We start from the raw sequence: 23,329 nt of genomic DNA, 5'->3' as shown, positions 1-23,329 counted from the left end.
GTTTGGAGGCTTCAGGACTGGTTGGAGCTGGCACTTAGACCTGAAGTCCCCTGTCCCAGGGCTGAAGGAAGATCACCTATCCTCACGGTGACTTCCCCCGAATTCCACTTACTCCGTGCTCTGCTCTACCCTACAGATGGCTACAGCACAGTTGACCGGAGGGAGAGGAGGACACTGGGCAGCGACTCCATAGGCGACTCCTCTGAGAAGGAACTACTGAAAGTGAGTGACAAGAAGCAAGTACCCAGGGAGGCTTGACGTCTAGGGCTTGTCAAGAGGATAGCCAGGTAGTACTGAGTATGACGAGGATTTGGGGACACGGCTGGAGTGGCACTCAGTTGCAGGGCCCAGGAAGTAACTCATACACACATCAATCAGACTTCAGCTGAGGGGTCTGGTGCCTGCACCTGCCGCAAAGGAGTGGACAGGGGCGGCTCTGCCTGGCTACAGGCTGCATAGGCCCAGAGGGTGAGCAAACACATTTGTGCCCTTCTCTTACATGTGTATGGGCAGCCTGTCTACTGTGGTCCCCTGGAAAAGGCAGCATATGCCACCTGTGTGCCAGTATCCTGGCTTCATGTACCAGCCTCTGGGTTTATCTGTGTTGTGCCACCCCATACTATTGTGAACCATAACCAATCCCAGAGCTTGGCCTCCTTGTACACGCCAACCAGCCTAAACCAGCCTAGCCTACCCTTCACTGCAGTTAACCTGCTTTTTTTTTTCTGCTTCTAACTCCTATCTGCCCACCTACCATGCACTGCAGCCGGACCTTGGCAGGAAGGCCCCTCCGCCTGGGCCCAGCAGGCCCTCGGTCAGGCTGGTGGACGCCGTGGGTGACGCTAAGCCTCAGCCTGTTGACTCCTGGGTCTAGCTTGCATGCCTGGTACGTTCCTTCCTGTTTGCCTGTCCTTGGACTAGGGCTCCTTGTTCATCTCTGCTTGCTGCATTCCTGAGCTGCCCGTGAGGCAGGACTGGCTCTGGTGTTGAGGGTCTTGGCATGGCCCGTCCTGCAGCCCACAGTTGCCACTTCTGTGTGGCCTGTCGAGGCAGCTGCCCTGTATGGAGGTCCCAAGTCATCTTGCTACATGTTTCTGGCTCTTAGCTATGGGCTCCAGACTAAAGCAACTGTCTTTGTCTCTCTTTGCAGGGCCCTGGCCCAGCTGTTTGTTCTTCGGATCACATGGAGGTAATTGGAAGAGGGCCGTCTGGAACAGACCCAGTCTTGGGGCCAGGAGCCCCACCCTTCTGTGTTGGGTTGGCCAAGCCTCTTGTCTACCTTGCCCTGCCCTCCTCTCTACTCTCCTGATCTAACTCTCCAGGTCCGAGTTAGCTATTTACTGACATGGTGCTGTGTGGTAGGAGAGGAGGTTGGGGGGAGGTCCCCTGCACAGCCACAGAGGAGCAAATACCAGCCTGGAGTGGAGGCCTTGGAGCAGGCAAAGGGACAAGTAGGGGGTCTTGGAAAAGAACTTGGGCTCCCAAGGGTGGCTGGAGGACTACCCTGCATGCCGGCTGGCCACAGTGAGGGCTGCTCCAAGAGTCCAGACAGGGAAGTTTAGGAGGCGGCTGGTTTGGGGGTGGGAGCAAGCTGTGCTTGTCCCCGGCGCCCCCGTCCTTGGATTCCCGGAACACCTTCCATCTGCAGCACACTTCTCCTAAGCTGCCTGTGGCTGGGGCCTCCCTAGCTGTTGCATCTGCCTAGAACCTCAAGTAACCTCGGGGCCTGACTGCCGGCAGCAGCGGGGGGAACTGCTGTTCAGTGCCTGCTGTTTGTGACTTAAAAATGAAGAAAACTGACAAAATGCATTAAAAACGAAACCAAAATGAGACTGTATCAACAAACATTGAAATTTTTCTAAGAAAATTTAAAGATTAAAAAAGCAGCAAAGAACTGCCTGTCTTCTGCCTCTGCTTACCAGGAAGGCACACCCTGCGCTGGCTGAGCCACCGCTGCCCCCTGGTGGTGACGCAGTTCTCTCAGGTCCCTGCAGTGATGGGCATGGAGCTTGGGCTCTGCCCCTGGCCTGCAGGCACTCTCACCCAGGAGGGGCACGCTGGCTGACTGACGGGGCATAGGTGGGCTCAGACAAGATGGAGCTGATCTTTGACCTTTGTGTCTAGTTGAGGAAATGGGCCCTAGTGAAGAACCTCTTAAAAGAGGCGGGAGCTAGGGCAGCTCTTTGCTTGGGTTGATGCTTCCTCAGCATCGGGTGCCTGGCAGCCATGCTTCCATGGTGTGAAGCCGCTTCCTCTTCTGTGAGGTAGAGGTAGGACTGGAGAGACTTCCACCCAGAGAGCGGCAGGGACGTGGCCCCCGAGAATGCTTAGTCAGAGAGAGGTGCAGAGTAACAGCAGTGTGGTAGCTGAGAAAAACAACTCAGGGAGTTTCTTGTATCCAAATATGTAGATCTTTAATTTCTTTTATAATATAAAAGAGGTTATAACTTTTTTTAAAAAGTATTTCTACGTAGCCCTGGCTGTCTTGGAACTCACTTATGTAGACCAGGCTGGCGCTGAACTCCGATGCCTCTGCCTCCTGGATACTGGGGATGACAGGCGTGCACCACCATACCTGGAAAGCTTGTGACTCATTCTTCAGATGAGATGTGGTGTGAGCTGCTGGGGACAGTGAGTGACAGTACTGTCTCTGAGCCTCTGCTGTTATTTGGCGTCTGGACATTTACAGTTTGCTGACTTCCTGCTGGGCCTAACTGGTGATGCAGTGCCTAGGGATCCCACACTGAAACCCCGTGAAGATCTCCTCTTCTAGTTAGCGAGACCATGAGGCTCGGGTGCAGAGGATTAACCTTGAGGCCTTTTGCATGCTGGGCAGGCTGTGATCTATTGTACCTTTGGCCTCAATTCAGCCTTTCATCCATAGGTGCTTTTCAGGGTTATTGAAGTGATTTTGCATAGTGGGCTCACTACCTTTAAAATGTGCCAGTGTATGACAGTCTGGAACCACAGCCCCCGAGGACAAGCCCCAGGAGCATAGAAAGGGTCAGATTGAATGTGTGTCATCTCGCAGAGAGAAGCTGGAAGGGGAGCAGGGGGGCAGGCTGAGGGATCAAGACTTGTCAGGGCTACTTGGACCCTGGTAGATTGCCTTCTCCAAGCCGTCTACAACTTTCATGTACTCCAGGTATGAGCTGTAGTGTGTGCACTCGAAGCTGCTGCTCCCTCTCACATACGCCAGGAAGTCAGGGGTTCCCGGGACGATGACGTTGTCAGCTAGGAGCACTGTCCCCTTGCGCAGCAGGCCACATTTCTGCAGGGGACAGACAGGGAGTGTCAGGAAGGCTTGGCAAACCCAGTGCCATCCATGGGCAGCTGCTCTCCCGTGGAGCCACTTCTAGCATCTATTCTGCCCTGTATCCATCCCCCGCCCTAGAGAAGCATGTGGGCAACGCAGTGACGGCTGGAGGTTGGCTGAATGGAAGGGATGGTGGCATCAGGCCAGTTTCCCTCCAACACTCCATGCCAAGAATATGGCGTCCTCACCGACAACCCTGCCCTTGAGGATCTGCCCTGGACTTTCCAAGCCCAGGAGGCTTAGGGAGTTATTTTTAACATAATCATGAAACAAAAGATATATAACAAAGCAGTTCTGTCTGATGGGGCCATGATTGTAATCTCAGCGGTAGGGAGGCTGAGGCAGGATCAAGGGTTCCAGGCTACCTGGCCTACATACAACACTTGTCTTCAAACACATACTGGAAGCAACCCAAAATGGAAAATAAAATCCAGTAAGTAGCCCTGGCTGAAGTGACGCTCAGTGGGTCAAGCACTGCTAGCAGGCATGATCCAAGGTTTTGTTCCCAGCACACACACCAATAAAAACATCCCCATCGTGTTGCTGTCCCAGATTGGAAGCTCTGTGTCCTCATGCAGCAGTGCTCTTACAGTCAACCAGGGCTCCGGCTGGCCTTGGGTGTGAGGCGGGGTAGGCTGGGGATCTCTAGCCTGTGGGCTGTGATGGGGCTGAGGGACCTTTGGTCTGGGCAATAAGTTCAGGAGAAAGTCTCATGCGCTGCATGAATGAGTTTCACATGACACATTCTCACTTAGAAAGCATAAATGCCTGCACTGATTGGAAAGACTCAATGAAGAACTGCCCTGGAGGAAAGCATCTGCTTCTTATCCATAGGTGCCCTGAGAGGGGCCCTGCAGTTTAGGGTGAGAGAGGAAAAGATGAGCAAGGAGTTCTGAGGCTCAGCCAGGGGTTTGGAAACATCAAGAGTTACGTGTTGACTGTCAGTAAGACACTGAGATATAAAACTTGCTGGTTTCATCGTGACAGGAAGGCATGCACTTTTAGGGGTGCTAGGGACCCATGCTGCCCTTCAGGAAACATGCCTTGTCTGGGGACAGCCTCTGTCCTACAGTAATGAGGTACCATGAGCCTCCTGAAAGACCTCTTGGGCCACCCAGGGAATCCCAGGTAAGACTGCAGCTGTGCCTGAGCACCGGGGCTTCTATGCTAAGGAGACGGACAGTACGGCATGCTATCGGTAAGACATTTGCTTTGTGAGACAGTATTTTCTTGTGTAACCTAGGCTGGCCTCCAACAGATGACCCTCCTGCCTTCAAATACTGAGATGTTCTGTGCAACAGCAAGCCTGGGTGGAAGTGGTTTTAGTTTATGATCATTCTTAAAGGTTCTTCCTTGGGGTTCAATTCCCTACAGTCATACATTGAAAAAGAAAAAAATAAGTGCACCCATTTTCAATGTATGCCTCTCCTCTGGAGCTAATTGCCAGCTTTGAGCAGCCAGCGCTGAAAACTGTTAGTTTTGTGGTTACTGAGCAGCAATATTAGCTTCTTTTCTAAACGCAGGCCCCTGTGATTATCACACAGCAAGCGCAGAGACCCAGTTCCCCGCACTGTGCTTGAGTCTCCTGTACAGGTAGAGCCTGAATGCTCAGCTGTTCTCTGTTCTCAGTAGGTAACCATGTTCACAATGTCTGCCAGGCACAGGACCCTGTCTGAGCCGGCTCATGGCTGGCCTGGGCTCATGGCTGGCCTGGCCTGCTGGTCTCCTTTCTGTCCCCTGCCTGCCTGCCCTCTTGGTAAAAACAGATTCTCTGGTACAACTTCCTGGCCCTGGGATATCCCTGCCTCTGACCCTAGTGTTCACCACTTCTAAAACCTCTGAAATACCCTTCCCACTCACGGGTCCATGCCACCACAAAGGTCAACAAAAGTCCTTTTAGATGCCAGAACCCACCTCCCCATCACGTGCCCAAAGCTCATGACTGTGTTTTCCTTAGTCTGCGCTTACATTCACCAGAGCTGTCTGAATCATGCCAGAGCCACAGTGGCCCTGTCCCACCCCTTGCTGGCTGAGCCTCCCACACTGAACCTCACTGTATACAACAGAATGCACAACTCTTTTTTTTTCTTTTTTCTTTTTTTTCTTTTTTTTTTTTTTTTTTTTCGGAGCTGGGGACCGAACCCAGGGCCTTGCACTTGCTAGGCAAGGGCTCTACCACTGAGCTAAATCCCCAACCCCCAGAATGCACAACTCTTGAGACACCTGGCTGGTATACACCACATGGACAGTCCTGGGAAGGCCAAGGAGCCACTCATGTCTCTCTGTAGGCCACCCGAGCAGGACAAGGTAATGTCCTTATGCTCTAGTCGCTTGGGAGTGGGGATGGCTTCCCCAGTCAGGTGAAGGTGGCTGAGCAGTGCTGAGGGCTGAAAAGGCCTAGGGAGAGTGGACCTGCCCACCATGCCTGTGGCCAGCCCCAGGTGACTCTCAGTCAGACCCATGTGGCAGCCAGTTCAGCTCCTTTAGGTACTCAGCTCTGGATCCTTCAGACCCAAGTGTTCTGGTCTCCGGTGCCTGTCCCTCTCCCTAGCAGTGCAGGGAGTCCCTAGCTTAGCATTCCTACCCAGAACCCCTTCCCTTTCACCTCTACCTACCATAGGGCCTCTGCAGCTCACAGAACTCACAGACTGTCCCTGGGCCCACATCTGCAGGGCTCTTAAGAGGCCCAAGCTCAGTGACCCCAGCAGTGACCGCAGAGGCCATCCTGCAGAGCAGTGGGAGTTCAGCTCACCTCCAGGAGAAGTGTGTCTGGAAGGTAGCGGTCTTTCCAGTGGTCAAGAAAGACCATGTCTAGTGTGTCCACGTCGTACTTCTTCTTCAGCTGGGGGATAAGATCCTGGGATGCCCCATTGAGGATGGTGACCTGGAACAGTGTTCTGTCAGTACTGTGCCCACAGTGATATGCGGGAGCTTGCCTGGACCCCCACCCGTGTCTACATCTCTTTGGGGCTCTGGAGAGGAGTTCATACTGAGTCTCCCTGGCAGCCCTGGTTGTTGCTTGCTCTACCGGATAGATCAGTAAGACCATGTCCCTGACTTGCTGGGGTTCCTTCCTTGACTCCAGTGTTACAGATGTGGCAGGTGCTTAGTGGCTGACAAGGACCTCATCCTCCCCCATTGCCTGCCAGCCCCCCCGCCCCCTACACCCCACAGCCGCCACACTGGGCCATACTTTGTCCTGTAGGCCTGCAAAGTTCAGCATTTGCTGGGTGATGGCAGCGTAGTCAGGGTTCATCTCCATGGTGAGAAGCCTGGCTCCAGGCTGCAGCAGGCGAGCCATTCGCACTGCTGAGTAGCCACAGTAAGCTCCCAGCTCCAGCACCAGGGAGGGGCTGTACTCCCGAATCACTGCATCCATGATTTGGCCTGAAAAGTGGTGAGGAGGCTCTAAGTACAGGTAGAGGGTGGAACCCGTCCCCAACTCTGGCTTTGCCCCTATCCAGACCAGTAGCATCACACTCCTCTCATGTCCCTGACCCGCTGAGAAAGGCCCTTTGCCTCCCAATAGCCCAGAGGACCCCACTGTACACACCATGGGAGAATCCACACACAGGGAGCCCCCTCACCCAGCCCCCTGGCTCTTAGAAGTGTAAATGATTCAGTCCCCACAGGGGCTAGACAGGAGCATGACCCCGATTTTCTCTCCTTCTAACAGGCTCTCCTACAAGGACTGCCATACCCACTTCAGGCTCCCCATTTCTAGGCTGTCCTCTGCATGCTGGCCACATACCTTTCGCGTCACCCACATTCATGGCCCATTCCTTCTGTGTGCAGTAGGTGTCGATGGCCTCCAGGACGCTCTGAGGGTCTCCAGGCTTTGCATTCTGCTGCACGTAGCGCAGGATGCGCTGCTCCTTTGTGTCACCCATGATCAGGTTGTGGACTGGCTGCAGCACGTACTCAAACCAGAAAATAGTCACCAAGCCCCAGCCCAGGTGTCGCAAGAGCAGGAGGAGGGCCAACAACAGGAGACCCAATGAGACTGCAGCCAACGGCATCTGCAGGGCGGGGGCAGAGCAGACAGGCTGTGTGTCTTGTGCCCTTCCTGCCTCACCCCACCCTGTTCTTGGCTTAATTGGTTTCCTGCGCTGAGGAGGTCCAAGGTTCAGAGAATGCATCCACATGACTCAGTGCCTCACTGGGCCAGAGCCAGGTGAGGCAGGTACAAGCGTGCCTCCCGGAGTCCTGTGTAGAGGACTGTGAGGCATGGTCCCAAACCCTGAGTGCTTTCTCGTGATGGTGGTGTCACTTTTGCACTGAAGTAGCATTCTGACTGTTTCTGGCAGAAAGAGGAACAGTGGGTGCTGCCGGATGGGCCACATGACCTGCTTGTTCCTGCTTGTGGCAGAATGTGAGGATGAATTCTCTAGTACCAGGACAGAAAAATAGCCTTTGTCAGGGCTGGGGACCTGAATAAACTCGTTGGAGTGGCCCTCGTTTTCCAGCTGGCTTCCCAGCCCCCATAGATTACCAAGTACCATCCCTAGTCCAGAGATCTCTGTGTCCTTTCTCCTATAAAATGATCACTTGGCCTCAGAAAGTAGGAAAGCTGTGGTTCTGTGCACTTTACTTTCTCCTGGGTGGAACTTTACGTGTACAAGGTAAACACCCCACCACTAACCTCTATTATCAACCTGTTTCTTCAGCCAGGCTGTGCAGCCCAGGCTGGTCTTAAGTGCCCAGTCCTTCTGAGGGCTGGGATTATAGGCATGTACAGTACCATGTACCGTGTCCAGTGTTTTGGTCCGGGCCCATCTCCTTGTGTAAATCTCCAGGGCTGTGCAAAATTAATAAAACGTGAACTCTTCCTCTTGCCGTTAGGCCTTGCACTGACTTTCTAGACTCGGCTGAAGACTCACAGAGGAACTAAGTAAGATACTGGGACCTCTCCCCACTGAAGTAGGGAACAGCTTCTTTAGAAGATTTTAGATCTTTTAAAACCACAGGGCTGGGTGAGCTCATGTGTAGTGTAGCACACATAAGGCCCTGAGTTCTGTCCCCAGTACAAGGTGAGTGCGAGTGACTCTGCTCACACACACTCACTTCTGGTAAGCAAGAGCTGGGGAGCACAACCCAGGATCTAACTGGGTTTACCAGCGTCCCTGATACTGGGTTCAGTAAGCTCTCAGCACAACCTTGTAAGAACCTAAAAAGACACAAGAAAGAGGAAATGTCCACTACAGATTGGCCATTTACAGTTCCTTCCAGGGTAGGGTGTGGCTACCACACACAACCTGATCTAGGCTGGGAAGAGTCCTAAGAGGAGGCAGGCCTAAGCCCTAGATCTGATGGGTGCTTCAGAACAGTCTCAGGAGAGAAGAGAGGCCTCGAAGCTGAGGCTTCCCGGCCCACACAAACTCATGTAGCCTATTTCCACAAGGCAGAGTGCTCACGTGGTTTCTCGCACACACCCTGGGCCTGAGCCTTCACACACCCACAGGCTTCCATCAGCCAAGTGATCTCACATCCAGTTCTCCCTGGTCCTCATGATCTGCTCTCGGAAGGTCCTGGACTCCACCTCTTACTGAGCTGAGCAGACATGGAAACTGTATGGAATTCTGAGGAACTCAATTTGACTTCTGGTCAATTTTTGACAGAAACCGACCTAGAAATGACTGCACCGTCCCAGTCTCAGAGAGTGTGGACTTCACTCCCAATCAGGGACTCTGAGGTCATATGTGCTTTGCTCAAACCACTGCTCCCCACTGTCACACACCAACAGTCAGTTACAGAGCGCGTGTAAACCCACAGGAAACTGTCTGGGGAACAGTGGTCCTTGTGGCCACCGTGCAGCTTACCAGAGAGGGCCAAGCAAGAGTAGGAGCAGGTGCCAGAGTCAGCCTGAAAAGGTGAGGGCTGGAATTATGGGCCCCTGCGGCATAACCTGATGCCGGCCTCATTTTACTCCTTTCTATGACTCAGTTTTCCTAATGTGCTCGGATGGCTTACTTTATGCCACCCATCATTGTACTAGAAGCAGTATTGGGGTGTGAGTCAATGAGCTATATTGTTCAACCATCCATCCATGTATCCATCCGTCCATCAATCTGTCCATCCATCCATCTATGTATCCACGTATCTGTCCGTCCGTCCGAAATCCAGCTAGAGAGGTAGGTAGCTCAGAAGCTTGCACAACATTGACAGGCTGAGGCGGTACAATCAACAGTTTGAGATCAGCCTAAGTTACAAAGTATGTATGCATGCATGCATGCATGTATGTATGTATGTATGTATGTATGTATGTATACACACACACACACACACACACACACACACACACACACACACACACAAACACACCAGGCAGCGGTGGTACACATCTTAAATCCTTTAGTCTTCATGAGGCAGAGCCTGGTCTACCGAGTGAGTTCAAGGACAGCTTGGGAAACACAAGCTTCTGTCAGGAAAGCCTTCCTGTGAAGTCTTAACATTGTTAGTGACAAGCACTGAGGAAATGTGGATCAAAGCCCCCATGGAAAGAGCATTTTTCTCGGTGGGATACCAGGGGCTGCATACAAGGCTTCACTGAGCTGCATTGCCACCCACATGTTTTGAGACAAGTTGTCATTAAATTACCCAGGCTGGCCTTGAACCATCTATCTTTCTGCAACTCCCAAGAGAATGGCTTGCAGGTCTGCACAATCAGGCCTGATTTTTTTTTTAATTTTTATTTTAAAGTAAGACGATAACGTTGGTAAAAAAAAATATGAAAAAAATTAGAAGGCTTACACACTAGGTGAAAACTGGGGGAAACAGTTTTAGGGTCCCACAAGAGACTTATGCAAAGACTCACCATGTGACAATGCTATGTAGCCAGGACCCATAGATTTCTTCAGATATTGCCTGCTCTCATTCAAGCTAAGCCAGCAAGGACACACTCCACACTGGAGTGAGTGTGTTGCTGGGGTAAGAGGCACCAACCCATGCTACAGCAGGGAGGGGCCTGCAAGCAAAATCATCCAGACACAGAATAGCAAACAGCTGGAAGTGGAGTGACTATGGGAGGGGAGAGAGTGTGTGTAGGGAATTCCTCTATGGGTACAGAGTGACAGCATGGAACAATGAGAAAGTTCTGGTAAAAATTACACAATGCTGTGAATGCCCTTCGAGCCTGACAGATGGCCAAGTCTGATGTTTTCCTCCTAAAGTTATTTACAGAAGTGCCAGAGGACCGGAGGGGACGTTAATCATCTGCTAGGTGATGCAGCATAAAGGATTATGATGCTAGGTCCTGAGCTGGGTGAAGCTTAACCAGTGTGTGCTCGGCACACATCCCCAGCGTGTCCAAAACACACGAGTTTTTGAATGTGAGAAGTTTGACCTAGATGCTAAGTTGCTGAAACCCTAAGTGACATGGCCTGCATGCACACATGTGCACACATGTGTATTCACCCACAGGCTTAGGTTAGAATCCTCACTGTTATAACTGTTGACTTCGGGTTAGATCAAGGAGCAGGAGGCTGTGCCAGAATGAGCTTTATTAAAAGAAAGTCTCAAGGTGGCGGGAGTGAGGGGAGCATTATGAGAAAAATGGGAGAGACGGCTTTAAGGGAAAGAGCCATCATTTACAGCATGGAATAGGGGGTGGGGGAGAGACAACCTTCACAAAGTTCGCAGCTTTTTGGGCTGTGGGGTGTGGAGGGGAAATCAGTCTTCCTTAGCCTCTGTGACTCCTGGCTCCACTGAACCAGGTAGGTACTAGACAGAACCATAGACTTATCCTGTAGCTGTGAGAGGGAGTGCTGTGAGGCCCCAGCAAGGCTTCTGACCTACTCTGGCTGAGAGAGAGAAGGTGGGGAAGGAGAGAGAGAAAGGAGAGGAGGAGAGGGAGTGTGAAGACTGAGTTTGGTGGTACACACCTGGAGTTCCAGCACACAGGAGGTTGAGAAAGGAGGATCAAGAGTGAGTGAGGCCAGCCTGGATTATATAGAGCATTCCAGGCCATCCAAGGCTACAAAAATTGTTTGGCCTTAAAAACAAAAACAGGTGGAGGCTGCTTGCCCCACTGGTGCTTCTAGGCACCACCCCAGCCCTACTGCATGTGGGTGCCTCCAGCTGCCATCTCCAGAAGGAGCAGCAGGAACGGTGCTGGGGCACCAGCCACAGCTGCGAGCTTCCTGAAGCCTCTCTGCCCAGAAGCTTCGTGCCAGGCTGCTGCTGCATCCCTCTGCATTGGACACAGGCTTCCCCAAGGGTCTGTTCTGCTCCACACGTTGCCCTCTGCTCTCAACCCCCAGTTCTGGAAAGCACGATCAGATAGATTTCCTCTGAGAGCAAGATGTTCTTGCAACTGAGCAGCAAGAGGCTAAGGGAGACTCACAGGGCAACTCTTAGGGCAAGAATGGGGCCTGGTCTTATTAGGACAGGTGCTTAGGATCTGGCACACCAGCCTTTTCCTCTGTAAGCTGGGATGAAAGTCTCCTAGATCCTGCAAGGCAGGACAAGAGTTTACATAGCACCTGGCACCTGCTGGCCACAAACACGCTCAAGAAACACAGAGCACCCATCCAGGATATAGGCAGTTGGGTCTAATGAGCCAGCCTCCAGGACAGTAATGGTTAAGACCAGCTTAGCAGCCTCCAGCACAGAGGCCAGGCTCCACATTCCCAGCTAACACCTCCCTTCTGGTGCTGAAGATAGAGCCTCAAGGGTGTGCAAGGTGAGCACTTCACCAGTTGTGCCCATGCTGTTCATCATGATTTCACCAGAGAGTGACAGACAAGGCTCATGTCTATAATCCTAACAGTTGGAGCCTAAGGCAGAGAGCTTACCAAGGGAAAGCTAACTTGAGCTATGCAGTGAGTCCCAAGCCTTGGCCACAGAATGAGAGCCAATGTTAAAATAAAAGGAAGGAAGGAAGGAAGGAAGGAAGGAAGGAAGGAAGGGAGGGAGGGAGGGAGGGAGGGAGGGAGGGAGGGAGGGAGAGAGGGAGGGAGGGAGGGAGGGAGGGAGGGGAGGGTTGGGATGGCGGGGAAGGGCTGAGGTGGTTGTTTAATTGTTTTAGCACCTGCTGCACAAGCATTTAGTTCTGAGTTTAGATCCCTAACACAATAAAAACCTGGCACTTAGCTGGGAGGAGGCAGGGGGTGGGGGCGGGGACTACACTGGCCTGTGCCAGGACTTAGGCCAGCCTTAATGGATCAATGAGTCCCAAATTGAGTAAGAGAAACTACCTCAAAAATTAAAGTGGGGTGATTTGTGGGAAGAACACTAGGGTGGAGCCCAGAGCCCTGCACACACTGCAGGCACTGACACTGGGTGAGCCATGTCCCGGCCTTGGCTCACCCTTCCATTGCGAGGACCCTTCCCAGCTTCATCTCGGGTTCCCCTTCAACTCCAAGCTCCACTCCTGCCCATGCCACCAGACAGGGCCCTCACTACTCCAGATGCTAGCTCTGGGTGGCCTCTGAGACTTGAGACCCCTACCCTAAGAATTCATGGATCCAGCAAGGCAACCAACCACCTGAGGCTGAGTAAGAAGAAAACACAATTGGAGGGCTGGGGTGAGGTGTGCATGGAACTGTACACAAAGCCTGCTTGGGACCCTGCACTCCATCCCAGCACCAAACCAAACAAGCGCACGTGTGTTGCCTGTACATGGGTGTGGCTTTATGCATGTGAGCCAGACACTGACAATGGGCTTCCCCTGTTGCTCTCTACCTTTTCCCCCTAAGCAGGGTCTCTTGCTGAGTGTGGAGCTTGCAGACAGCTGGCCTGGCTGGCAGTGAGCTCTGGAGGTCGGCCTATCGCACCTCCCATCCCTGGAGATGTAGGTGGACACGCTTTTGTCTTGTTTTGCTGCTGTTGTTTGGTTTGGCAATCTGAGACAGGGTCTCTCTATGTAGCACTGGCTGCCCCAGAACTCTCTATGTAGACCAGGATGGCCTCAGACTCACAGAGAACCACCTGCCTCTGCCTCCTGAGTTCCGGGATTAGAGGCGTGTGCCACCATGTCTGGCCATTTTGCCCAAGTTCTAATGGGTTCTTGCATTCTGCACTCAGGTCCCCGAAAGTGCACAACAAGCAGTGCACACCGGGCCATCTTCTCAGCTGCTTTCTTTTTTTAAAGTCTCGGTCTAGACTGTTCTTGAACTTTCTAGTAGCTGATGATGACCTTCTGCTCCTCCTGCTTCCACCTCTTCAGTGTTGGGGTTACGGATGTGCAACGGCCCCCTTGCTCTTTCTCTACGCTGGGTCCAAATTCACAACTGTCTGCCAGGCAAGATAAGCCGTCTATCTTTGAACTAAATATGTTTAGATGTACAGAATGACTAAAAGGTTCACATCTAATTAATAAATAAATATTCTCTCCACATTAAACAATTGTGTATACTGGTGCAGCCCTTTAATCCCTGCATTTATGAGGCAAAGGCAGGCAGATGTCTGTGAGTTCAAGGTCATCCTGGTCTCCATAGCAAGGCCCAGGACAATCAGGCTACATAAAGAGATCCTCCCCCCACCCCCCATATTCCCCCTCATGCAAAAAGGTACCAGGAGCTGGGGAGATGGCTCACTCAGTAAAATGCTTGCTATGCAAGCATGGGAGCCTGAGTTTATTTCCCAGAATCCATGTAAAAAGCCAGGCACAGTGGAGTATGCTTGCAGTCCCAGTCTAGGGAGGCAGCCACAGGAGGATCCTCTGACTCACTGCGCAGTCAGCTGGGCCTATTTGGAGAGCTCCAGGCCAGTGAGGGACCCTGTCTCAAATATCAAGACACCCTGTTCCTGAGGAATGACACCCAAGGCATGTGTACATACACACACCACACACTCACAGAGATCATCATAAAAATACCTTTAGAGGGCTGGAGAGATGGCTCAGTGGTTAGTACTGACTGCTCTTCCAGAGGTCCTGAGTTCAATTCCCAGCAACCACATGGTGGCTCACAACCATCTGTAATGAGATCTGATGCCCTCTTCTGGTCTGTCTGAAAACAGCAACAGTGTACTCATATATAATAAATAAATACATCTTTTAAAAAAATACCTTTAGAGATCATGAGATGATGAATTCGTGTACTGTACTAATCTGCGACAGATCCTGGCATGTGATAAACTTGTACCTGTTTACTTCCTAGTTTATTTTTGTAAGGTCCATGTTAACAATATCTAAATATATGAGTTAAGAACACAGTTCAACACACACACAGTATATATTTACAAATATATACATAATCAATATATCACATATAATCTGTTGAGAGCCAAGCCAATCCAAGGCTTTCTTAGAGGCCCTCACAAAAGGACAGAGGAACCTAGTTCTTTGTCCTTGCCCAGAGGCAGGCTGGCAAGGTCTAGACTTGGGCTGGGGCCAGGGACTGGTAGGAGTGAAGGTTTTATCTCCTGGGAACTTGACTTTTAAACTAGGTTCTCCACACCCCACTGAGTAACTGTTGTAATCAGCCCTAAGGCTGCTGTGTGCTCAGGTCTCTGACACCCTTGAGAGATCCCGTGTTTCCCTTAGGAACATTGCTTGATCAGGGGCCTGCTGACTTTGTCCCACTGTGTGTTAGTTTCCCACTGACTGCCCCAAGCAAATAAACGTACAGACGACAGTGTACCTCTTAGTAAACTTGCTTGGTATAAGAGGTAGCTTATGCATCCCTCCTGAGCTACCTGTTCTATCTTCTTTATCTCGGATGCCCTGGTCCTTCCTCCTCCGCATCCTGCTGCTGCTAAAGAACGACTTGCTGGTCCAGGTTGAACGTCAATGTATGACAATAAAACTATAGGAACAAGGGCTGGAGAGTAGCTCAGCCTTTAATCCCATTACTTGGGAGGGGAGGTAGGTTGATCTGTAAGTTCAAGGCCAGTCAGGTCTTCACAGTGACCAAAACCCCCCAAATTAAAAATATCTTAAAAAAAATAAAAAGTAAAAAATGAATAAATCGATGAAGGACATGGGACTGAGTAAACCGAGAGGACGGGAGGACAAGAGGACAAGAGGACAGGAGGATGGGGGGGGGAACACGATGGGAGGACGGGAGGACGGGAGGGCAGGAGGACAGGACAGGAGGATGGGAGGAAGAGAGGACAGGAGGACAGGACGGGAGGATGGGAGCATGGGAGGACAGGAGGACAGGAGGACAGGAGGACAGGAGGATGTGAGTGAGAGATAGAGTTTTAAACTAGCTCAAAACTCAGCAACAGGATCTGACTCAGGAAGACAGATGTTGAAAATGCAGGAGGACTGGTGCAGACTCACTGACCCTCCGGATGTCACCGGACGTGAGTAAATGAGTAACGGGTTCTGTTCTGCCCCTGTGATATTTGTTCAAGCCCCCATTGTGCCCTACAGATAATGTTCCAGCCATTGTGTCCTGCAGAGAGTATTCCAGGAAACCGGGGCCGAAGCCTAATCAGATGTGTATAAGATGCAGATTACTCTTCAACTCTGACAAGCATTTACCCTAAAGGACAGGAATCAAGATCTGTTCTCAGGAGAATGAGGGCTTGACCTTTCCCCTGATTTAAACCCTAGAGTTTTAAGAACAATCCTGTGACTTTGAGAGTTTCCCCTTGTGACATTTTTGGTATTTCCTTTTGACATCCCCTCATCTCCTGGGGCTTGTGACTTCTTCCTCTAACTAGCTCTTCTCCCAGCCACTCAGGGTTGACTCCTCTCTCTCCTGCGTGGGATATGTGTCGACCCGGAGATCTCCGTAATAAACCTCACCTCTGCTTATTGCATCAAGATTGGTCTCTCGTGTGTCTGGGGTCCGCGACTTCCCAAGACTTGAGTGAGGGTCTCCCTTCGGGGATCTTTCATGAGGATAGGAGGACATGAGGACAGGAAGATGGGAGAACGGGACAACGAGAGGACAGGAAGATGGGAGGACGGAAGGACAAGAGGATGGGAGGACGGCTTAGGCTTTGCACGCTGCCATTCAGCGCTGTGTTCTCTAGGGGTCTACTTTTCATTTGTTGGTTATAAAAAGAAACTAGTTTCTCTTTACTTACCCATGACTCATAATTATTCAGTAAATTATACTTTGTTAAACTAAATTGAAACGTTCATCTTTTTCTCACTGTCTGGTCCCTTCAAATAACAAACTTATCAAGTACTTCCTTTCAGGGTAGCAGTTACTTACAGAGCTGCAATTAGGGTCTGTTCTCCCCCAGCAGGACACTGTTGTTGTAAAATTATAAAAAATAAAATGCTGTCTTTTATCCCCCACTAGGTCTGTCACCGCAGTGCCCCAAGATATCTGCTGGATATCTTGCCAGAAGCACACATCCCAATTCCGTGGGGGCCCAGACCAGCCGCCACACACTCCCTTACACTTAAATCTACACATGAAAGAACACACAACACAATAACCTCTGACCCAACTGATAAGATATAATTGCCCACATAAACATACAAAGCCCTGTACACATCCATCCCTTAAGAACATTCATAACAACCTGTAAAGGTACAGCGCGGGATCTTAACGTCAGCCTCCATATTGTCCCGCCACGGCTTCTCCCTCCTCCCCTCTTCCATTCCCATCTCCTCCTCTTCCTTCAAACTTTTCTCCTGCCCATCCTTCCTTCTCATCCAATGACAGCCCTCCTTCTATCTTGCACCTGCCTCACCTGTGACATCATGCCACATTTCACCCTTTTTGTCTAATTAAAAAAAAGCTTTTCTCTCAAATATAAGCTGAGCACAACTATTATCAATTTGCAATTAAAAGCATGAAATATATCTAACGCCCAATCCAACACAGTTGGACCCAGTTAAACAGAACATTTAGTTATCCATTCCAGCTTAAGAAAGACTTAAAATCTATGTTAAATCCTGGCTAGCTTGTATACTATCTGATAACTATCCAATAAAATATGTATTCTCAGAGTTAAACAGCCTGATAGGCTATGAGACTATAATCAGTCTTCAACCCTGTCAGAAATCTGAGAATGCCCAAATATCTATACACACGGGAAGCCTAACACGGCTTCCAGAACTGAGAGGTTGTAGAGACAAATCTCCACTAGCACAGTCCTGTTAGCAACATGTGAGCGCAAGTCTTCAGCCTTCTGGCCCTAAATCAACTGACAGACTCTTGAAATGCAGATTTTTGAAGGGCTGATCACCCTGTCTTGGCAGAGCTTATCAGTCAACTATTCTGCATAATTTGTCCTTTTCTGGACAGCATTAGTCTGCAGATGAAACAGGCAGTTTTGTGTAGTGGCTGCCTAGCCACAAAGTACTGCTTCATCACCCCGCAGGACACAACGGCAAACTTCCGGCAGCCCATCGACTGGAATGTCCCATTGGACACCCATCGCCCAGAATCAGGCATCGTTGCCAGAGTGCTTCAAGGAACTAAATTTGAGTTTATTGATCCAATGCTTACAAAGCCCTCTTGAAAAACTTTGCTGGCCAGGTATGGTAGATCTGTTAACCTACCATTCTGGAAGCAGAGGCAGGAGGATTGCTACAAGTTCACAAACCTGGTCTACACAGCAAGCTCTAAGTTATCAAGGTACATGGAGAGACTCTGTCTCAAAACGAAACAATTCCACGTTGTGCCTTAAAACAAACAAACAAAAACCAAAGTCCAAGGGCAGGGTGGTGTTGCAGGCCTTTGATCCCAGCACTGGCAGACATCAATGGATCTCTGCATTTGAGGCCAGCCTCGTCTACAGAGCGAGTTCCAGGACAGCCAGGGATACACAGAGAAATCCTGTCTTGGACAGTCAAAATAACAACAAATAAATAAATACAAGGAAAAGCATTCTGATTTTCGTAGAACTGACCTGCTTGTTCATACCAGTTTGGTATGGATAGTAATTGGCCTCAGAGGTCCATGAGGAGTTTTAAACTTTTAAAGAATCCCTGAAGGCTCAGAAGCATCCGAGAATCTGCCACCGTCCCTCCATGCGACACGCCCTCTATAAATGTGGGTGTACCTTGCTGTCACTGAGGTTAAAGCATCCTAAGGTTCCTGGGGCTGCCTTAAACTAACAAGGATTTGACTGCTTCTGCTTCCTGAATGCTGGTATTAAAAGTATGCCCAGCTACAATCCTTTTTTATTTTTATCTATATGTCTGTGTGACTGCATGTGTGTGCGCATGCGTGTGTGTGCGTGTGTCCAGAGGAGGGCGTCCAATCTCCTGGAGCTGGAGTTACAGAGGGTCATGAGTCCCTTGATGCAGGTGCTGGCAAACAAACCCAGATTTCTAAAAGAGCAGTATTTGCCCTTAACCCTGATGCATCTCTCCAGGACCTACATTTCTGTTTCTTTGTTTGTTTTGAGACAGAGTTTCTCTGTCTATCTCTGGCTGTCCTGGAACTTGCTCTGTAGACCAGGTTGGCCTCAAACTCAGAGATCTGCCTGCCTCTGACTCCCGAATGCTAGGATAAGGCAGGGTCTCATGTATCCTCGCTGGACTTGGGCAGCCTTAAACTCGTAATCCTGCGGCTCCTACTTCCCCAACGCTCACACTCCCTCCTGCCCCAATTTCAGATTCTGATCGTGTTCGCTATCTTTGAGGCCTTATGACTTCCTGTTTCATCCTGTTTTATTACATGCTTTGTTGATTTTAGGGGCTGGAGGATGAGGGATAAGATCTCATGTAGCCCTGACTACCCTCAAACTTGCTCTGGAGATGAGGTTGACATTGAATTTATCATACCCCTGCTTTATTTTTTGGGTGCTGGAAATACAGACATGTGTCACCATACCTAGTTTAATGAAGTGCTAGTGACTGGACCCAGGGCCTCGTGCATGCCAGGCAAACGCTCTACCAACTGACCTACATTCCCCAGCCCCTGTTCTTCTCTTCGGAAGTCAGAAAAACTCAAGAGGAAAAGGGGAAAAGTCCCTTACTCTAGGGTTCAGTTTGTGTTGGCTGAAAGTCAAGAAACTTCAATACAAATTTTGGTAAAACCAAAACTACCTAGAGAAAAGAATAGTGCTTTCCTAAAGGCATTCAAATGACGGTAAAACAGCTGGGGCTGGAACGATCACCCAGGTCCACTCCCCAAACCCACTTGAAGCCAAACATGGTAATACACGTCTATAATCCCAGAGATAGAAATAGGAAAATCCCCCAGAAGCTTGTGGGCCAGTTACCATAGCGTAAGTAAACAAGAGAAAAGAGCCCGCTCCCAGCAAAGCGGGAGGTGAGAAAGGACAACCGCAGTCGTCAGTCTTCTGGTCTCCACATGCTCGTCACGGAATGTGCTTGCCTGTACTCACACACACGAACATGTACAGAGCCAGGCACAGTGGCTCAGAAGTGTCACCCCAACACAGGAGAGGCTGGTGGGGGTTTTAGGCAAGCTTCGAAAAGTGAAATCAACAATAAGACCTGTGCTTACTTACAGGCCAGAACGTCTGTAACTTAGAGTTTCACTGTGGTAGGACCCTCTCATCCCCCTAATAAAAACATGGACATCAGAAGGCCATCTTGCAGTTTCATTTGCAAAATGAAAACGGTGCTGCTTTTTTTTCTCCAAAGACAGACTCTGTAACCCAGGCTGGTTGGTAACCCACGCTGCCCTAGAAATCACTGTGTATCGGACTGGCGTAAAACCATGCTTCTCTCGCTTCTGCCTGAGTACTGGGACTGACACGCTGCTTCATCTTTAAAGCTGTATGTAAATACATCCACACACTATATCTGGCGTTAATATCTGCCCACAACTCTCCAAACTGTTTTCACATCTTCTCCCTAATTTCTTTTTTTTAAAAAGATTTATTTATTTATTTCATGTATGTGAATACACCGTAGCTGACTTCAGACATTACAGATGGTTGTGAGCCACCATGTGGTTGCTAGGATTTGAACTCAGGACCTCTGGAAGAGCAGTCACTGCTCTTAACCGCTGAGCCATTGCTCCAGCCCTCTTCCTAACTTGACCACTGGAACAAGAGGCTGATGGTATATGGGTCCTGGCGGGGACAATGCTTGATGAAGCTGTCCCATCCCACTAGGCTCTGGGAAAGCAATGTCAGATTTCAACCCATGAAACACTCTGCGGACAACTCTCTGCTAGGAACCTCATTTACATGGGCCACGACGAGGGGAGTCCTCTACTAGGTGCACACACAGCTCCAGGAAATGATCACGACTGAAACCTTATGCTCAAACGACACCTCATATATTCAGAGGACAGCTCGGTAAAGCCTTCAGACTGCTCCTCAACTACCATCTCAGACTTGGCATCTAGAAATGTGTTCAACATTTGTCTCGAAAACTTATTTGTAAATTAACACCAACCTTTATGTGTTTTCTTAAGAAGGACCCTCACAAAACCTTGCCGGTTAGCCCTTGTGAGGAAAAAGGTCACGGAACAGAAAATGGACTTCTGCTCAGTAGGAAGGATGTCTCCCTCCTTGGAAAAGTATCCCCCTCGCTGAACGAGAAGGCTGAGCTCCTTCTAAAGACCTAGACATTAACCTTATCTCAGAGAGCTCAAGGCTGTATCCCTAGGGCATCTTCAGACCCCAGAGTGTCTGCTTGAGAAAACTCAAGATGGTCGAACTGAATTCCTGCAGCTAAAGCCAGAAGCTCCCAGTCCCAGCTTCTGTGGGAGCATGGGAATTAGACCAGCAGCAAACCCATGTGAACCCTGCATAAACCACCCTTCCCTTCCCTGGTTTTTCTAACTGCTCCCTTCACTGATTCTGCACCCCTTTGTTCCCCTGGAACCATACCCACTTGTCACATCTGCTCAATTGGAGGTGATTCAGCTGGTCCCCTACCGTTCAGCAATTCCCCAGTAAAATCTGCCCAGCCATTAATTAGGATAGTGCTGTGACAAGCTGTCCTCTTGGGCCTCACCTCACCACAAACCCCTAAAAGAGGTTACAAGTAGTCATGGCAGCTCCCACTGTACTCCTAATGCATGGAGGGCCAACAAGGACCCAAAGGCTCTGGCTGGAAGACTTTATAACACTGCCCCATGCGACTCTAGCACACACCCAAAGCCTGTCCTAGTGCTCCTGCCTCACTGCCCCTGAGCTCCAAGAGGTTCCCTTCCGTGGGGTAACCTATTCTTTTGCAAGGAGTGACCCACGGGCATCCTAAGGCTTCTCTCAGAGAACACCTGTTGAGGAGATTGCTCAACAGTTTCCAACTCCACTGACCATCCCTGGGTCCTGTAACTCTGACCCTAATTTTTGCATCCCAATCCAAGAACTAAGTCAGATCGTCTTAGGATGGGCCGTGCCCTGGATGTGCTACATCCTGTCCAGGTTAAGCCCAACTCCACAGGCTCACTGAAGGACATCTACCACCCCAGCACTAATACTCAAGTTCCCTGTGAGAAGTGTGGAGACTTGCCTCGCTTCACCGACCTCCAGCCCAGATCAGACCCTTTACAAGTGTCTACATTCTCCAGCCCTGGCTCGCGCTCCCCTAGGTCAGCCCAGTTCCCACGTATGGATCCTTCAGCCCAGTCCCAGTTCCGTGTTTGCAGATTCCAACCCCGGGTCTGAGCTCCGGGCGGTGCAAAAGCGCGGGCCGCAGCACTCACCTCCTCAAGGCCACGCACAGGTCCGATCCCGACGCTTGAACGGCTCAGGCAGCGCGAAGGGCAGCCCTAACCGCCTAAGGCCCCCGGACCATGGCGGCGATTGTGGCGGCGCTGCGCGGATCCAGCGGGCGCTTCCGGCCGCAGACACGGGTTTTAACACGCGGGACGCGGGGCGCGGCGGGCGCGGCGAGCGCAGCGGGAGGTAGGGTGGGGTCGTGGGCGGTGCACGCGGAGAGGGCGCCTGTGGGAGTGTCCACAGGGGGTCGCGGTGGCGGGGCTCTGCTGGACTGTGTCCGCGTGGGCGTGCCCGCGCAGGCCCGGGTATCACGAGACCAGTGTTCTGGTTAGGAGGGGGGTCTACTCCTGCTCCAAAAGGACAGCGGGCAAGGCTGAACTGGACGCAAAAGTGAGCTCCGGGGGCTGGGGATTTAGCTCAGTGGTAGAGCGCTTACCTAGGAAGCGCAAGGCCCTGGGTTCGGTCCCCAGCTCCGAAAAAAAAGAACCAAAAAAAAAAAAAAAAAAAAAAGTGAGCTCCGGAGTCATATGGTAGATGGCATCTTCCCTAGACCCCATAGCATCCATTTAGTGTGTTCATTAGATTCCTGCTCTCTGCTTGCCCTGTTCCAGACAATAGAAAGGAACCAAAACAGGAACACTGAGTCCAGAGGCAAAGATGAAGCAGAGACTTCTTGGAGAAGAGATGTGGGCAGAAGGAGTAGGCCTAAGCACAGTGCATGAAAGCCAGAATTCGAGGGCTTCCTCCAGGAAGCTACCACCCAGCTGAGGTGTTCTGTGATATCTGCTGCCTAGGCTTTGCTCTGTAGGACAGCAAACCCACCCCAGTAGGCTTCTCATATCCTTCTTCATACTGACCCTCGAAACTTTCACTGTGGGCTTCCTCTAAGTGTTTATCAGAGAGGAGGCTCCTGGGTGTGCACAGTGGGAGAAAGCAAGTGGCCCACGATAAGCCAGCCCTACCAATAGTTTGATAGCAAACAGGCAGAGGGCACAGTGTAGGGCCTCAGAGGAGGATGACCCAATAGGAGCCCCACTCAGGCAATAGACAGGATAGGCATCAGCAATGGAAGGTAAGATCCTTCTTTAGGGTAAAGATACAGGACCTCCTATCTGTGGCTCTGCCTGTCAGGGTCCTCCCTAGGGCTGAATTGCCACCTCTTTTTTTCTCTAGGATCACATCAAAGCCATCAAATAATTTGTAACTGTTCAGGTCTTTTCAGGGACTCGAACCTGGGATAGGTTCAGATGTGGAGCTGCAAGCCATGGGCCACCTCTGACCTTCATCTGTGTGTTTCTGTGGTGGGGTGCAAGCCAGTAACCTTGAGGTATATGGGAGCCCCAGGGTTTTCTCTGCAGCCTTGCTTACTTAAGGTGGAGACAAAAACAGGTGTGGCCATTTAAAAGTATTATATTTATATTTGACTCATGTATTTATTTAGTGTGTTCATGGGTACAGGTGCATACATGCTCCTGGCACACATGTGGAGGTCTGAGGACAACTCTG

General features: G+C 50.6%; 3 protein-coding genes across 5 annotated transcripts in view; 2 read left to right on the top strand and 1 right to left on the bottom strand.

Moving 5' to 3' along the window:
• Arvcf (ARVCF, delta catenin family member) overlaps positions 1–1,894 on the top strand; it is a 57,694-nt gene extending 55,800 nt beyond the window's left edge. Inside the window, exons 17-18 of the mRNA NM_001131013.2 lie at positions 137–222; positions 1,151–1,894. Coding sequence (NP_001124485.1) covers positions 137–222; positions 1,151–1,309 — 245 coding nt within the window. The 3' untranslated portion in view covers positions 1,310–1,894. The remainder of the gene's footprint in view (positions 1–136; positions 223–1,150) is intronic.
• A 494-nt stretch (positions 1,895–2,388) lies between these two features.
• Positions 2,389–21,974, bottom strand: Comt (catechol-O-methyltransferase). 3 transcript variants are annotated; one of them, XM_063270274.1, is made up of 6 exons: positions 21,808–21,946; positions 14,133–14,265; positions 7,068–7,335; positions 6,510–6,703; positions 6,069–6,200; positions 2,389–3,271 (listed from the first exon to the last, which is right to left on the bottom strand). In XM_063270274.1, the coding sequence occupies exons 3-6, from the start codon at positions 7,333–7,335 to the stop codon at positions 3,071–3,073; spliced, it is 795 nt and encodes a 264-aa protein (XP_063126344.1). In that variant the 5' UTR covers positions 14,133–14,265; positions 21,808–21,946; the 3' UTR covers positions 2,389–3,070. The 3 variants fall into 3 exon arrangements, with proteins under 3 accessions (XP_063126344.1, NP_036663.1, XP_006248665.1); NM_012531.2 differs by lacking the exon at positions 14,133–14,265 and having other exon boundaries at positions 21,808–21,974; XM_006248603.5 differs by lacking the exons at positions 14,133–14,265; positions 21,808–21,946 and adding an exon at positions 10,131–10,274.
• The window catches only part of Txnrd2 (thioredoxin reductase 2), a 48,155-nt gene continuing 46,695 nt past the window's right edge, over positions 21,870–23,329 (top strand). The window contains exon 1 of the mRNA NM_022584.3: positions 21,870–22,009. Coding sequence (NP_072106.1) covers positions 21,898–22,009 — 112 coding nt within the window. The 5' untranslated portion in view covers positions 21,870–21,897. The remainder of the gene's footprint in view (positions 22,010–23,329) is intronic.

This window comes from Rattus norvegicus, chromosome 11 (assembly GCF_036323735.1).
Source record: "Rattus norvegicus strain BN/NHsdMcwi chromosome 11, GRCr8, whole genome shotgun sequence".
Classification (NCBI taxonomy): domain Eukaryota; kingdom Metazoa; phylum Chordata; class Mammalia; order Rodentia; family Muridae; genus Rattus; species Rattus norvegicus.
This window is presented reverse-complemented; position numbering and strand designations above follow the sequence as displayed.